The sequence below is a fragment of the Hirundo rustica genome, chromosome 26 (genome assembly GCF_015227805.2).
Source record: "Hirundo rustica isolate bHirRus1 chromosome 26, bHirRus1.pri.v3, whole genome shotgun sequence".
NCBI classification, from domain to species: Eukaryota; Metazoa; Chordata; class Aves; order Passeriformes; family Hirundinidae; genus Hirundo; species Hirundo rustica.
In genome coordinates this window covers 3,037,128-3,051,660 of record NC_053475.1, presented here as the reverse complement: position 1 = coordinate 3,051,660, position 14,533 = coordinate 3,037,128, and the positions used below count along the sequence as shown (strand labels likewise).

At 56.4% G+C, this 14,533-nt stretch overlaps 1 protein-coding gene across 10 annotated transcripts in view; it reads right to left on the bottom strand.

Annotated features, from left to right (window-relative positions):
* MAST3 (microtubule associated serine/threonine kinase 3) overlaps positions 1 to 14,533 on the bottom strand; it is a 28,416-nt gene that overhangs the window by 7,405 nt on the left and 6,478 nt on the right. For 8 of the 10 annotated variants that reach the window (XM_058423634.1, XM_040087019.2, XM_040087022.2 and 5 more), the window contains 11 exons: positions 8,700 to 8,788; positions 8,385 to 8,457; positions 8,183 to 8,203; positions 6,934 to 7,012; positions 4,898 to 5,055; positions 3,259 to 3,334; positions 1,854 to 2,063; positions 1,670 to 1,771; positions 1,030 to 1,162; positions 446 to 513; positions 24 to 109 (listed from right to left, as the gene is read on the bottom strand). In XM_058423634.1, the coding sequence (XP_058279617.1) occupies positions 24 to 109; positions 446 to 513; positions 1,030 to 1,162; positions 1,670 to 1,771; positions 1,854 to 2,063; positions 3,259 to 3,334; positions 4,898 to 5,055; positions 6,934 to 7,012; positions 8,183 to 8,203; positions 8,385 to 8,457; positions 8,700 to 8,788 (1,095 nt within the window). Of the gene's footprint in view, positions 1 to 23; positions 110 to 445; positions 514 to 1,029; positions 1,163 to 1,669; positions 1,772 to 1,853; positions 2,064 to 3,258; positions 3,335 to 4,897; positions 5,056 to 6,933; positions 7,013 to 8,182; positions 8,204 to 8,384; positions 8,458 to 8,699; positions 8,789 to 14,293; positions 14,380 to 14,533 lie in introns of those variants that run through there. The other 2 variants (XM_058423633.1, XM_040087018.1) reach the window with 1 other exon arrangement.

The window sequence follows — 14,533 nt, the reverse complement described above, 5'->3', positions numbered from 1 at the left end:
GTGACAGGAGCTCCCCAACTCACCCGTAAGCGCCGTTGCTGATCAGCTTGATGGTCTCAAAGTCCCCCTCGCAGGGCTTCCTCCGCGGGACGGTGACCGAAGGCTGGCTCTGAGGAAGACACGGGTTTTTAATGTAGGCAGGAATTCACCCAGCACCATCATGTACCACTTCCAAAAGCTTCTTTCTGCCAGAGCCCTCCCCAGTCACAAACCCCAAACCAGAAGCCCGAGATGCCCTGCAGATCAAGAGCCCACTCTGAGCTCTGTCCACTCAAGAAGCCAAATGAGGCACTGAGATCTTCCCCTTGAACACATCAATCACCCCTGGGGACAATCCAAAATGAACATCTCCCAGTGCAGGACAGCTGCAAGGAGCCCTGCTGTGGGGTGAGGTGGGAGGGAGCTGGAGGCAGCGGGTGGGACACGCGGGTGAGGCCACTCTCACCTCACAGGTGTCATCGTTCTCCGGGGTGATGGTGTTCCCGCTGTCAAAGTGATCCAGCTGCCCCATTTCTGCAGATGACAGGGATGGTTTTCACTTCCCTCATGCTCAACACCCATCAAAATCACCCCCTGCCCAACCACTCTCCCTCCAAATCCAGAGACCCCGCGGGGATTTAGCCACATGCTTTGCTCGAGCTATTGTATGGAGAAATTCAGGTCATGACGTTAAGAAGTTCAACACGAGGTTAAACATTTATATAATTCTCCTTTTTTTTTTTTTTTTTTTTGATAGTCATTCCTGCATTCTCCAGGGATTATGATTTCCCCCCCAGGGCCATGGATTAAGTGTTTTTGAGCTTAATCTGCTTTGCTGAACGTGTTGAAAGCAATAATAAGGGATGTGGGGCTGGCCAGAAGGACTTGGCCATCATCCTGGTCCTGCTGTGACCTCCCTGCCATGACACCAGCTCAGCCCTACAGGTCACCCTGACACCTCCCAGTGCTCAATCGTGATCACCAGCGGCCAAACTGGGAGTCCAAATCCTGCTGCAGACCTCAGAGCCCCCAGCCCAAGTGCTTCCCTACCCTCCAGTGGGTCCTTGACGAGCCCCAGCTGGCTGATGATGTATCGGGGAATATCGGTCTTTATTCCCTGTCCAACTTTGGCGTGTCCTTCTGCAGCTTCCAGGAGATGGTAAAACTCCTCTGGGTCGAATTCCTGGATGGGGAAAACCGAGCACAGTTGAGGAGAGAGATTTTGCAAAGTTAAACTTTTCCTCTAGGCCTTGCAGGTGACGCCTGTGACTGGGGACAGGCCCCGGACGCAGCGTTCCCCCATCATTCCCCACGTCAAGGGTGATGCAAATAAAAATGCAGCTCTGTGAGTTGGCCTTGGAAGAAAAACTAAGGGAGATGAAAACTTCATCAGGGGCCACAGCAAAAAGTCACAGCTTTAGAAATCCAGCAAATCAGCCAAAAAAAAAAAAAAAAAAAACCTGAAAACCACAGAGCCACAGAACGGTTTGGGCTGGAAGGGAACTTGAAGATCATCTCATTCCAACCCACTGCCATGGGCAGGGAAACCTTCCACCATCCCAGGCTGCTCCAAGCCCCATCCAACCTGTCCCTGCACATTTCCAGGGATCCAGGGGCATCCTGGAGGCTTTGCCTCCTCTCCGGGCTGGCACACACCATGAAGGGCAAGACAGGAGCTTCCAAGCCTTACCAGGCACTCCAGAAGTCGGGCAGGGCGGGAGATGATGATCAGCAGCTTCCTCACCAACTGGTCAATGAACTTCACTTCCTCGCTCTCAGAACGCTCCTGAGCCTGTCGGGAATGGAGACAGAAGACAGGTGTCTCTTGGTGGCCCCACGAGGTGGCACCAGGCAGGGAACTGCCCCGTACTCACGTCTCGGAGCATCTTCTCCAGTTTCTCCTGCAGCTCCATGAAGTAGCGGGAGGTGATGAGAGCTCCCTGGGACTTGGCCAGGCAGTCCCGGGCCAGCTCGATGATCTGGTGGTGGATGAAGCCCAGCACTCCATCAGCCAGGGGCAGGGTGCTGCTCGGGGAGAAGTTCGTGATGGTGTCCTGCAGGCGCTCTTCCATCTGGGCCGTGGCCTGCAAGGCAGAGGGGACGGTGATGGCCAGGAACACACGGGTTTGGCCAGCCAGGATCTCATCCTTCCACCCCCTGCACTGGATTTTATCAGTCAGGATCTCATCCTTCCACCCCCTGCACTGGATTTTATCAGTCAGGATCTCATCCTTCCACCCCCTGCACTGGATTTTATCAGTCAGGATCTCATCCTTCCACCCCCTGCACTGGATTTTATCAGTCAGGATCTCATCCTACCACCCCCTGCATTTGATTTTATCAGTCAGGATCTCATCCTTCCACCCCCTGCACTGGATTTTATCAGTAAGGATCTCATCCTACCACCCCCTGCATTTGATTTTATCAGTCAGGATCTCATCCTTCCACCCCCTGCACTGGATTTTATCAGTCAGGATCTCATCCTTCCACCCCCTGCACTGGATTTTATCAGTCAGGATCTCATCCTTCCACCCCCTGCACTGGATTTTATCAGTCAGGATCTCATCCTTCCACCCCCTGCACTGGGTTTTATCAGTCAGGATCTCATCCTACCACCTCCTGCATTTGATTTGACCATCCAGGATCTCACCCGACCACCTCCTGCACTCGGTTTGGCCATCCAGAATCTCATTCCACCACCTCCTGCAGCTCAAATATTTACGTACACATGTCAATATTTGGGGCCATTTTTTATGTTTTTAATAGAGATCAGCCTCTCATCCTTGCTGAAATGGAATTATTGCCTTAGGGAAGTGATTTAAGGCTTGCATTAGGCATTGCTTTGCATTGATCAACCTATGAAATTAATTTCATAGCTGCGCAGCAAACTTTATTTAAATTACTGACCCTTTTCACAATTGTATTATGATATTTGGGATGTGTTACCCAGGACTAAATATTTTAGCAGTAACAAATTCATGGAGGTAGCTGTGATATGTGAGGATTTAACTTTTAACAAAAGGCCCCACCTGGGACCCAGCTTCCAACAGACTGCAAAAGCTCCACCCAAGTCTCCAGAGCCCTCTGCCCGCTTGCGTGATGGGGCACTCGTGTGGGTAAGAAACCTCAGGTTTATGATGCCTCCAGTGTCCCCAGCACCCGCCGTGATCTACCCAGGCATTCCATACTCCCGCAGGGAGCAGAGCTCGCTCTGGAGAAGGCACTGCCAGGATGCCAAGGAGGCACCAACGCGCTCGTGCCCGGAGTCCTGGCAGTTACCTTGGGGAACCTCTCCTTGTAGACGTGGTTCATCATCACCACCTCATTATCGAACGTTCCGCTCGTCCGTCCGGGGCTGCAGGGGGAGGAGGAGGGCGGCGTTACGAGCTTCATTTGCACTCACACAAACAGCCGCTGCCCCTGCAGAGCAGTCCGGTCCCTCCTCCCAACTCCTGGCTCCAAGTGGTTAAAACCCCTCCAAGTGGAGCCACCAGCCTTGGGCAGCGCTCCCAGCAGCATCCCGACCACTGGAGGTCCCTGGGATGTGGTGTAGGGAAGATTAACCCAGGTGCCCAAGCACAAGTCACTTGGAAATCCAGAACTGAGAGGCTGCTCCGTCATCCACTCGCCTTGGAAGAACGAGCTCACCTTTCCCTTCCTCTGGAGCCCACAATTTCTTGCCATCGTTGCCATTTTTGCAGCTCGCCAGCAAACAAAAAACGCAACCAAACCTCGTGGTGGACACAGCAACCTTCATTAAACATGGTTTTCCTCCTTCCCTCACCCGACACTGCCCCTCCCAGGGCTCTGCCCCATGATCCTGTTACGCAAAGCAAGTCACAGGAGCAGCCAGCAGCCCATTAACCACTATAAAATTATAAACACGGTGATAAAAACCAGCCCCAGCCCTGTCTCAGCCTTTGCTGTGCCAACTGCAGAACTGGCATCTCCTCAGTGAAAATCTCGCCACTTGCAAACCCCTGTCAGGTAATTAATCTGATTTTAATGAAATTTTAGCCGGCAACACGCAGGGCTGTGGCTCTGCCTCTGGTAGCAAAGAGGGTCAGGAGATTTTTCAGAGGGAAAAGAGGATTTAACCAAAACATCCCCTGCAAAAAGCACAAGCCGGCGGTGCTGGGCGGCGTAGGTGGCTCACTGCACAGGGTGTGCTCCTGGAGCAGCAGCCTGGAGCTCAGCAGGTACAGCTGAGGGTCAGCTCACACAGTGCCATGGCCACTGCCTTGACGCCTCCTCCAAATTTTCCTCTCTCCAGCTCACAAATGCCCATTCGCCCCGTGGGGCTCTTTTGCAGAGGCAAAGGCCAGTGCCAGCAAGCAAAGGTGATGTTTTCTGATCCAAGCCCAGAAATGGGATTTTCATTTTTTTGCTGCAGGTAAGTCATAGAAGGATGGCCACTGCTTGGGCTTCTGCTTGGTGACCCCTTCCTCGCCACCAAAATCATTCAGACAAACCAGCAAGAGGCTGCAAACCAACTACTGTGGGACAAACCCCAGCTTCTCCAGCTTCAGCTCTAGGAGACATGTGGTGGTTCTTCAGAACAGAGACAGGCATTGCCTGCTGCCAGGAGAGCAGTGCCACATCCCAACAGCTGAGAACCTGCTGAGAGCCAGACCGTGGTGCTCAGGACCACAGAATCATGGAATACTTTGGGACAACTTCCACCAGGCCAGGTCGCTCAGAGCATCACCCAACCTGACCTTGAATATTTCCAGGGATGAGGCACCTACAACATCAAGCCAAAGTTCCTCCACTTCCCCCCAAGGGGAGAACCCGGATCAGGGTTTGGGACAGGCTTAGCAGGACCAGGACACCCCAGGAACAGCTCGTGAGAGGGCAGAGGATGCCCTGGAGGTGCCAGCACCCGGTGCAGTGTCCTGGGAGCTGCTGGGTGCCCCACCTGAGGCTCCTGGATCGTGGGCGCAGGCAGGGCGAGTGCCTGCCCTCCTCGTCCGTGACGCTCTCCGTACTGCGGAAATGCTTAGAAAGGAAATGCAGCTCGTCGGGGGTGGGCTGGTACGGCAGCTGGTGCAGGCGCTCCTGGGAGGATGAAGATGACTGGGAAGAGAGAGAGGGATGCAGGAGATCAGGGGATGGCTCCGTGCTCGTCGGTTTCTTATCTCCTCTTGTGTTACAGCCGGGATTAAAGCACAGGGGACGGAGCTTTCTCGTGTTGGGACTCAGGTGTTCATTAATTCTTATCTAAAGCAGTGTCACCAGTTGTGAGTTCCAGACAAAAAGGTAGAAAACGGCTCTGTCTCTAACTCTTTCCACTGTCTTTTAAGCACTAATTACCCAATAATGAGATGACACCTATATTATTTATACTTTTAACCCAATAATTGACCACCCAAGGTCCGCAATGCAGACCTCTTCACCCAATTAGAAAAAACCACTCAAAACAATGAAGAAGAAGGTGAAAGAACTAGAACCTAGACAATGCCCAAAATCCTCCATCTTCCCCCATATACATTACTGTATACTAAAACCTTAAATCCAAAGTTTTTCTCCCTGTGAGATCACACAATACCATTCAAACTACACACTCACAACCCCAGTGCCGTCACTCAATTTTGGAAGCCTGTTCCACGGCCTCAGGTCAAATGCAGTGCCTGCCTAAGGGTCAGTGCCTTTTAGCACAGAAAGCCTGAAATTCTCAGCCTCCAGGGTTCCAACACATGATTCCCAGCAGCAGGAACCAGCAAGCACGTGAGGCAAATGTCCCTTGGAGCCTCTTAGGAGCCTGGAAATGCTGACAGGCAGCACAGGCTGGGCTTGGGAGTGTGAAATGTGTTGAGCAGCAGTCTGGGGAGGTCTGCACTGCCCACTCCCAGCCCAAATCCTCCATTCTCCCACTCAGTTTGGCTCCACTGATCCCTTGTAACTCCGGCAATGCAGGAACCTCAGTCCTGTCACACCCAGGGACACTGTAACTCCCAGGGATGCTGTGACCCCAGGGATGCTGTAACCCCAGGGATGCTGTAACCCCAGGAACACTGTAACTCCCAGGGATGCTGTAACCCCAGGGATGCTGTAACCCCAGGGATGCTGTAACCCCAGGGATGCTCTAATGTCCAGGGATGCTGTAACCCCAGGAGCACTGTAACTCCCAGGGATGCTGTAACCCCAGGGGTGCTGTAACCCCAGGGATGCTCTAATGTCCAGGGATGCTCTAATGTCCAGGGATGCTGTAACCCCAGGAGCACTGTAACTGCCAGGGATGCTGTAACCCCAGGGATGCTGTAACCCCAGGGATGCTGTAACCCCAGGAGCACTGTAACCCCAGGGATGCTGTAACTCCCAGGGATGCTGTAACTCCCAGGGATGCTGTAACCCCAGGGATGCTGTAACCCCAGGAGCACTGTAACCCCAGGGATGCTGTAACTCCCAGGGATGCTGTAACCCCAGGGATGCTGTAACCCCAGGGGTGCTCTAATGTCCAGGAACTCTGTAACCCCAGGAACACTGTAACCCCAGGAGCACTGTAACCCCAGGAGCACTGTAACTCCCAGGGATGCTGTAACCCCAGGAACACTGTAACCCCAGGAACACTGTAACCCCAGGAACACTGTAACTCCCAGGGATGCTGTAACCCCAGGGGTGCTGTAACCCCAGGGATGCTCTAATGTCCAGGGATGCTGTAACCCCAGGAACTCTGTAACCCCAGGAACACTGTAACCCCAGGAACACTGTAACTCCCAGAGATGCTGTAACCCCAGGGATGAAGTTAACCCAGAGACGCTGTAATTGGACACCCCAGGGATGCTGCAAGCCCACAGCCAAGCCTTATGACTGTCTTGAAAGCTCATTTGGGAAGCAGGATGCAGGATGGTCCTTTAGAAGCCAGCACCATGGAGCTTGGGAGGCATTTCACCAAAAATCAGGGGATTTAGGATCTTATCATCTAATGAGAGAGCATGAGAGAGCAGACGTTACCGAGACCGTGGAGCTGGGGGTGTTGGTCCCATAGCCAGAGGAGGGTAACGAAGCCAGTGACCACCTTCTGCCATCAGCCCTGCGAGTGCAAACGTGAAAATCACACACAGGGAAAAAAAACCCAGCGTCTGAATGCAAATCAGCAACATCTGAGCCAAAAGCTGGGGAACAGGACACAGGGGTGACTTGAGGAATAAAGCTCTGAAATACTTTTTCAGAATGGACTGAAATTGGGTGAAAGAAGGGGTTTGCAGGTGAGGGGGGCTGTTCTGCAGCCACAGTGTGAAGGGACAGTGGCAGGCAGCAGGGTCACTGCGAAGGGACAAAGCTGGGGCTCCGTCAAATCCTTTTCAGACAGGGCAAAAAAAAAAAAAAACCTCCAAAAAAACGCCCGCGAGAGTCTGATTTTTAATTAGAGCAAAACTCAGCCTGCTGGGAGATTTCTTGGTGAGAAACTGGGATTTCCCAAAGACTCATCCTGAGACAGCAGGCGCCGGGGAGCAGATCCTGGCCATAAACAGGAAGGGAACTGCTCATACGCAGGCGAATGTTTCCTCTCGGAGATGTTTCCGAGGGATGGGGACACGTCCAGGTCAAGACAAGGTTCTTCGCCTCCCACTGCCATTTCCCGTGCGGGGTCAAGGACAGCAGGAGCTGGCAGGGTGCCACATCCAGCTCCAGCACTGGCAAACTCCTGACCCCACAGCCTGGCTGTTCCCTCTGCTCCGAGAGCGCAAAGCACCCGAGAGCCGCCGGCGTTTTTCCATGAGACGATTGACGGGTTAAAATCAGCCACCCGCCCTCCGTGTGCGCAATTAATTAATTAGTAAAACAGGGTTTGGTGGCTGCATCTGGGGCGGCGTGGGCTGGGCAGGGGATGCCTCTCTGGGGACCTGGATGAGCATCCATCCCTGGAGATCTTCTGAGAAATCCATCAGGAATCCGAGGAGGGGCTGAACACATGGGCAGGGGTGGTGTGATGGGAACAGAGGGATTTGCACCAGTCTTGGTGCAAAATTTCCCACCCAGGGATGCAAACAAAGGGTCACAGAGTCCCAGATGGGCTTGCATTGGAAAGGAGCCCAAAGACCCAGTCCCACTCGCTGCCATGTGCAGAGACACCTTCCCCTTGACCAGATTGCTCCAGCTCCTGTCCAGCTCGGCCTTGAACACTTAGAAAAGAAGGTCCCTGATGATGTGGAGCAGACACTTCCCCAAAATGCAGCCCATGCCCATCCCTGGTATTTACCTGTCAGTCCGAGGAGCATGGCTGGGGTGGCGGGAGGAACCAGTCATGGCAGAGGAAACATCACCAGGCCAGAAACCAGGCAGAAGAAAAGCAAAAATCAAAGGAAAACAAGTCACTTGAGATCAACAGAACAGTTCCCTGGTGGGGGAATGATCTTTACTAGTGAATATTTACTGCTCTGGCACTGGGGTTGGGAGCTCACCTGCGAGCGAAGGGGAAGTTGATGGAGGTGCTGGCAGAGAAGTTCCGTGGGCTGTCCAAGGGACTGCTCCCAGCTGCAGGGAGAAAGGGGGAAAATTCATCCCCAAACGCACCCCAGTGCAATGTCCAGGGTGCTTCGGGCTGCTCCTTCAGCAGAAAGTGTTTAAGCCACTTCCCAACCTATTTCCCCCCCCGGAAAAGGCACCTGGCAGCCCAGAGCCAGTCTTCTGCTGCTGCTGACAAGGTGCTGAAGCCCTCCAAAATATTTGGGTAATTTTGGGGGATGCTGAACCCATCCCCTGGGATAATCCCTTACCTGTTGGCACGGAGAGCGGGGAGAGAGGCCGTGAGAGGGTGGGAGAGGGGGTGCCCACCACTAAGCTCTTCCTATTGCTGCTTCGGCAACTGGGGAGGAAAGAGAGGGAATTAATTCGGGGAATCAATGACAGCCAGAGCTGGACGGGCTCAGGCACGTAAGGATCTGCTTGCACATGAATTCCTGTGCCAGGGAACACGGCTGCTGTCACCCCACTGATTACAGATCCATCCCCAGGCCCAGCGCTGCTGGAGATGGGCAGACAGGGTTATTTTTAACAAAGAACTGTCCCATCAAGGTCCCACTTCTGGTTTTGGTCTCTGGGGAGAGCAGAGGCAGGAGGCTCCTTGGGCAACAGCCCCAGGCAGGAGTAGAAAACGGGATGTAAAAGGAGGAAATGCCAAGCGGCCACAGCCTGACCTGCTCCAGGGGTGGAAAATGCCCCCAGTTCCTATAAATCTCCCTGCCCTTGGTGTCCCCATGTCACAGCAGAGAGGTCCCAACCCCCTGAGACTGCTGTGTCAGCAGGAATTTGTGGGAATTTTCGCCTGGCTGGGTTGTGCTCTCTCCAGCATCAGGAGTGAGCCACATGCAGCAGGTGAAAAGCAGAACCAGCACCTTGACAACCCAAAAATCCCCAAAAATCCCACCCTGGTACCACAGCCCAGCATCCCACAGAGCACCTCTGCAAGGCCACAGCCACAAGAGCTGGGTCTTCACATCCCCATCTCCATTCCCACCCTCCCAGCACACGAGGTTTCAACCCTCACAGGAATTTTGGTTTTCTTTTCCTTTCAGCCCTGAGTCCAAGAGTGGCTCAGCCTCAGGAATTCCCACTCCTGTCGTACCCCACTCCCACATTTCAACCCCATTTAAAACATGATGGGCTCGTTGAAATTCTCCTTCACTCTGCCAAGAGGAAACTGCAAATATCCACAGCACAGAGCAGAAGCCCAAGCACGAGGACAACCCTCCCCTTCCTGTATTTCCGCTTCCTCAGGCTGCAGATTCCGCAAAGACACCGAGTTTCCTCACCAGGCTGGGAACAGGAACCCACACAGATGCTACTAATTAAAGGACAGGGTTTAACATCACACCACGGCCACAAACACCCACAGCACTGAGGGGGTGGACTGGAAGAGAAGGGATTCTCCACGGATCCCAAAAGCAGAAGGGAGGGGCAGCTGTGGTATCCAGGTGTAAAGGACAGGGATTCACAACAGGAACCTCCAGGTGGGACCTGGACAAGACACTGATGAACAGCCAACGTCAGCAAGGTGTGGGCAGAGCTCCACAGGCATGGACAGAGCTCCACAGGGATGGACAGAGCTCCACAGGGATGGACAGAGCTCCACAGGGATGGACAGAGCTCCACAGGAATGGACAGGAATGGACAGAGCTCCACACACACGGACCCAAACCCCTCCTCTGCACCTCCCTGCACCCAGGATGAGGGGTCCCTGGGTGTCCCGGGGACACATCCTGTGACTGCTCTGAGCTCTCCTGGAGCTGCAGTGACCCTGGAGGGCTCAGAGGTTCCTTCTCAGCACCTGGGCTGAGCTGAGATGTTGGGGGGAGACAGAAACCTTCCCCTCCCTGACTATTTGCCCCTTCCTGGAATCACAGAATCCTAGAATGGTTTGGGTCGGGAGGGAACGTTAAGATCATCTCATCCCACCCTCTTGCCATGACCAGGGACCTTTCACTGCCCCAGGGTGCTCCAAGCTCCATCCAAGCTGGCCTTGGGCACTGCCAGGGATCCAGGGGCAGCCACAGCTGCTCTGGGCATCCTGTGCCAGGGCCTCACTGCCCTACGGGGAACAATCCCTCCCCAACATCCCATCTAACCCTGCTCTCTTTCCTGCCTCTGGTGTTTGATTTCCTCCTTTAATCACAGCCTTGAACCCCAATTAGAGCTGCAGACTCGCAGCCAGAACCCACAGCCTCGGCTCCGTGTGCCGGGTGGGAAACCGAGGCAGCGTGAGCAGCCCTGCCCCAGCCCCCAGCGGCACAGGAAGAGGTTTAGGAACCAGCAGAGCTGCGAAGAGCTGCCAGCGGCTCTGACATCGCCCCACTGCCGGCCCTGCTGCAGGGACCGGGCTGCCCGCGCCTCTGTCCTGCAGAGGGGACAGCCCGGCGGACAAAGGGGGTCGCCTCTCCTCCCTCGCTTTCGCTTTGGAAATGAAAACAAACCTTTAGTGAAGCGAGTTGCAGTAATGGTGACACAGAGAGAGGCCGACGTTTCCTGTTTCTGGTGCGCTCCACCCTCGGCTCCCACAACCATCTTGAGCCGCTGTAACCTCCCTCCGCCCGACACATCATCTACAGCTGCTTCCCATCCTTCCCGCACGGAAACCTCGGGCTAGAATCCAGCCCCAGGGCAGAGGCAGCCGCCGAGCCCCGATGGCAGGCGCTGGGGCTGCTGCCCGCTCTGCCTCCATCACCTAATCGCACGTTTGGTACCAAAAATGGAGTGGAAAATCGCTGTCAGCATCTCCCGCTCCGCTCGCGCTGAGGCTGCCTTGGCCGCGGCGCAGCCGCTGCCATCCAGCACTTGTTCCAGGGGACATGGAGAGTGTGTGACAGGCAGCGTGACCCCAAAGCGTGGAGCAGAATGGCGTGTCACCCTTCGGGAGGCTGCCTGGGAGGAGGGACCGGCATCTCCCAGCTCCCGCCGGCACCGCGGCAGCAGCCGGCCTCGGCACGGGGTGTCCAGAGGCAGGAGATGGAGCAGAGCCTGGCAGAGCTCCTCAGAATCCCAAAATATCCCGAAGCTGATCCGCAAGGATCATCGAGTCCAACTCCTGGCCCTGCTCAGGACACCCCACCAACCCCACTGGGCTGCCCCCAAACGCTCCCTGAGCTCAGGCTGGAGCCTCTCTCCCCAGGATGCGGCTGCACCGCACAGCGCCGGGGTCCCACGGCAAACGGCTCTGCCAGGCGAGCAGGGATGGGTGGCCCGGGGTCAGGGCTGTGCAACACCGGGGTCCAGGCAGGGAAGGGCACGAAGGGGCTGCAGTTCGCGCTCCTCTGCCGCGGGATCCGCCCCTAAAAACTTCCCAGGGCATCAGGGCACCATGTGCCAGATGCCAGCCCGCTGCCGGGGCTGCAGGCGGGTGAATCCGAGGCAGAAAACATCGGTTTGGGACAAAGTGGGTGCGGGGTGGAGGGAGCAGGGCGGGGTCCGGAGGTGATAAGGGAACAGGCGCAATCTCAAAGGGCAGAGCAGGCGGCTCCGCTCCTGCTGCGTGACTGAGAGCACGTGTCCGTGCTCCCAGCTCCTTTCCTTGCTGGCTCCGTATCCCCCAACAGCTCTAATGTGCCTGGAGATTTGGGGAAGTGCCATGGATCACCGCGTCCTGGAAAAAAAAAAATTGCTTTCCAGTGGGATAAATTCATGTTTAACTTTGAAACCCACTGAACCAAGCAGCTGCATCCCAAGTTTCTCCGTGACACTTGTCCTCCAGGACTTGTGACAGCGCTGAACTCGGCTGCCTCCAGGGATGGATGGGGCTGGGAGAGGGCTGCAGTGGGGCTGGGATGAGGAGCAGGGTCTGGATGGTGAAATGCAGCTCGCCGCCTGGCACAGACCCCCCACACCCTCACCCTGTCCCCTCATCCCACCCCAGCCAAAAGCACTGTGGGTGCTCCTACGAACCCGCCCTGGAGCACCAAGCAACACATCAGGCACGTCCCAAGAGCAAAGTCCTAAATCCTCAAAGGGAATCACAGGGTAACAACTTGGTTATCGACTTATTTATTTCTTTGCACTGCAAAAAAAAAGCCTCAGGAGCCTGCCCAGCACCCTGGGGTGCATCCCTGCACGTCCCTGCACCGCGGGTTCCCGGTGGTGGGTAGGAAATCGTACCTGTTAGGTTGGCTGGGCTGTTTTCTTGTGCTGTTTGGGGTGTGAACAGCCACGGGCAGCATCCACGGAGAAGGAGAACCCCGTCAGCATCGAACTACCGACTCTGCTGCCCTGCTCCGGTCATCTCCGCATCCCCCCACGGGAAATTAGGATCCCTCAAACCTCTTAATCCCACTAAACAACATCATATGCTCTCTGTTAAATAGGCCAGACCGCTCCTCACCGTGGATTCTAGGAATGCCAATGAAAGAAGAGCAAATCCTCTGCCCTTCATGAGAATTACAGCCTCATCATGCTCAGCTGGAGACAGATGACTGCCTAGATCATCTTTCCAATTACACATCTCTCCCATAACCCCCCCTGGCTTGGCCACTCCAGATTGGAAAACCCCATGCAGTGCCTTTTCTTAATTATTGAAGGCCCTCTTTGCCCGTCCTGGTGCGCTGGCAGCGGGAATTCCCACAGCCCAGGTGAGGCGGGCGCCTTCCCGGGCTGGGATGGGATGGATACCTTTGCTAAGCAACCGTGTTGCTTTGTGCCAGCTCACTCTGACACTGAGAGACAGCAACAATGGGAATCTCTCTGCTCTGCCTCCGCACCAGCTTGAACACCTCAGTTACACAAAGCCTTGCGAGGGTTTGATGCCTGGGCCAGCTACAGCACCCCGAACCTGCAGGATGGAAGTCCCAGCTTCCAGCACCCACGCCTGGGGGGCTCAGGGGGTGCCCTGCACCTCCTGTCCCGCTCCTCGGGGTGTGTCCCATCAGCCTGCCTGGGTCAGGCCTGGCCTTGCAGCTGGAGACGCGGGGCAGCCCCACTGCACCCCATTTATCACCCCCCAGCACTGCCCCAGCCCTGCTGCCAAAGGGGGTGGGAGTTCTTTGCCACCATGAAGCCCCTTCCCACCCCTCCAGGCACCCTGGGGACCCTCACCCCGGCTCAGGCCACGTGCCACATGGCCTCCATCCCATCAGCAGCATCCACTTTGGCACAGGGGGTGACCCCCCCTCGAACATGTAAGACACCCCCTCCAAACCCACACACACCAAGGATGGGGACAGAGCACCCCAAAACATCCCCGAATGCCCTGGAACCTTAAACCCCACATCCTCTATAGCACTGGGGTCCCAACCAACCCCCCCAACGCTGCAGAGCCCACCCCACCCAGGATCTGCAGGGTGTTGCCTCAGTGCACAGCACCCCCCAAAAAGATGCAGTTGTGGTGCACAGCCCCTCCAAACCCACACAGCCACGTGTGACCCTCCAGTGCTCAGAACCCCCAAAAACCACACCCTGGTGCGGAGCCTCCCCCATATCGCACAGCCTGGCGCCCAGCCCCCCGTGCATTGTTGCCTCCCCCAAACCAAGCACCCTGCTGCACCCCACGATGTGCACAGACCCCCCCCAACCCCACTGTGCCTCCCGAGTGCTGAGACACCAAACACACGTGTTCCCCCCCAGACCCTACACTGCTCCATCCTCTGGTGCACCCAGACCCCCCCAAAAACCCACACACCCCGGGGACCCCCCCAAACCCCCACACCACGTGCGCCCCCGGTGCGGACGCATCCCCCCCGCCCGGTCACGGTGGCGTGTGCTGCCCCCCCAAACCGCGCACCCGCTGCATCCCCCACTGAAACCCCCCCGAACCGCGCATCCCGGCGCCGCTCCCACCCTGAGCCCCTCCCGCCGGTGCCCCTCCGGTGCCGGTGGCGGCCGCCGGTACCTCTTGGAGCGCTGGAGGAGGGCTCCAGCCGCCCGTTGGCCCCGGTAACCGGGCGGGGCGGCTCCCCAGCAGCTCGGGTCCGACATCGCGGCCCCGCCGGGGCCCGGCCGCGTCCTCCGGCACCGAGCGGCGCTCCCGGGCACCGAGCCGCGCTCCCGGGAGCGTGCGGGGCCGCGCCGGGGGCCGGGAGCGGGGCCGGGAGCGGGGCCGGGCTCCCGCCGCCTCCCGCCGCCGCCGCCT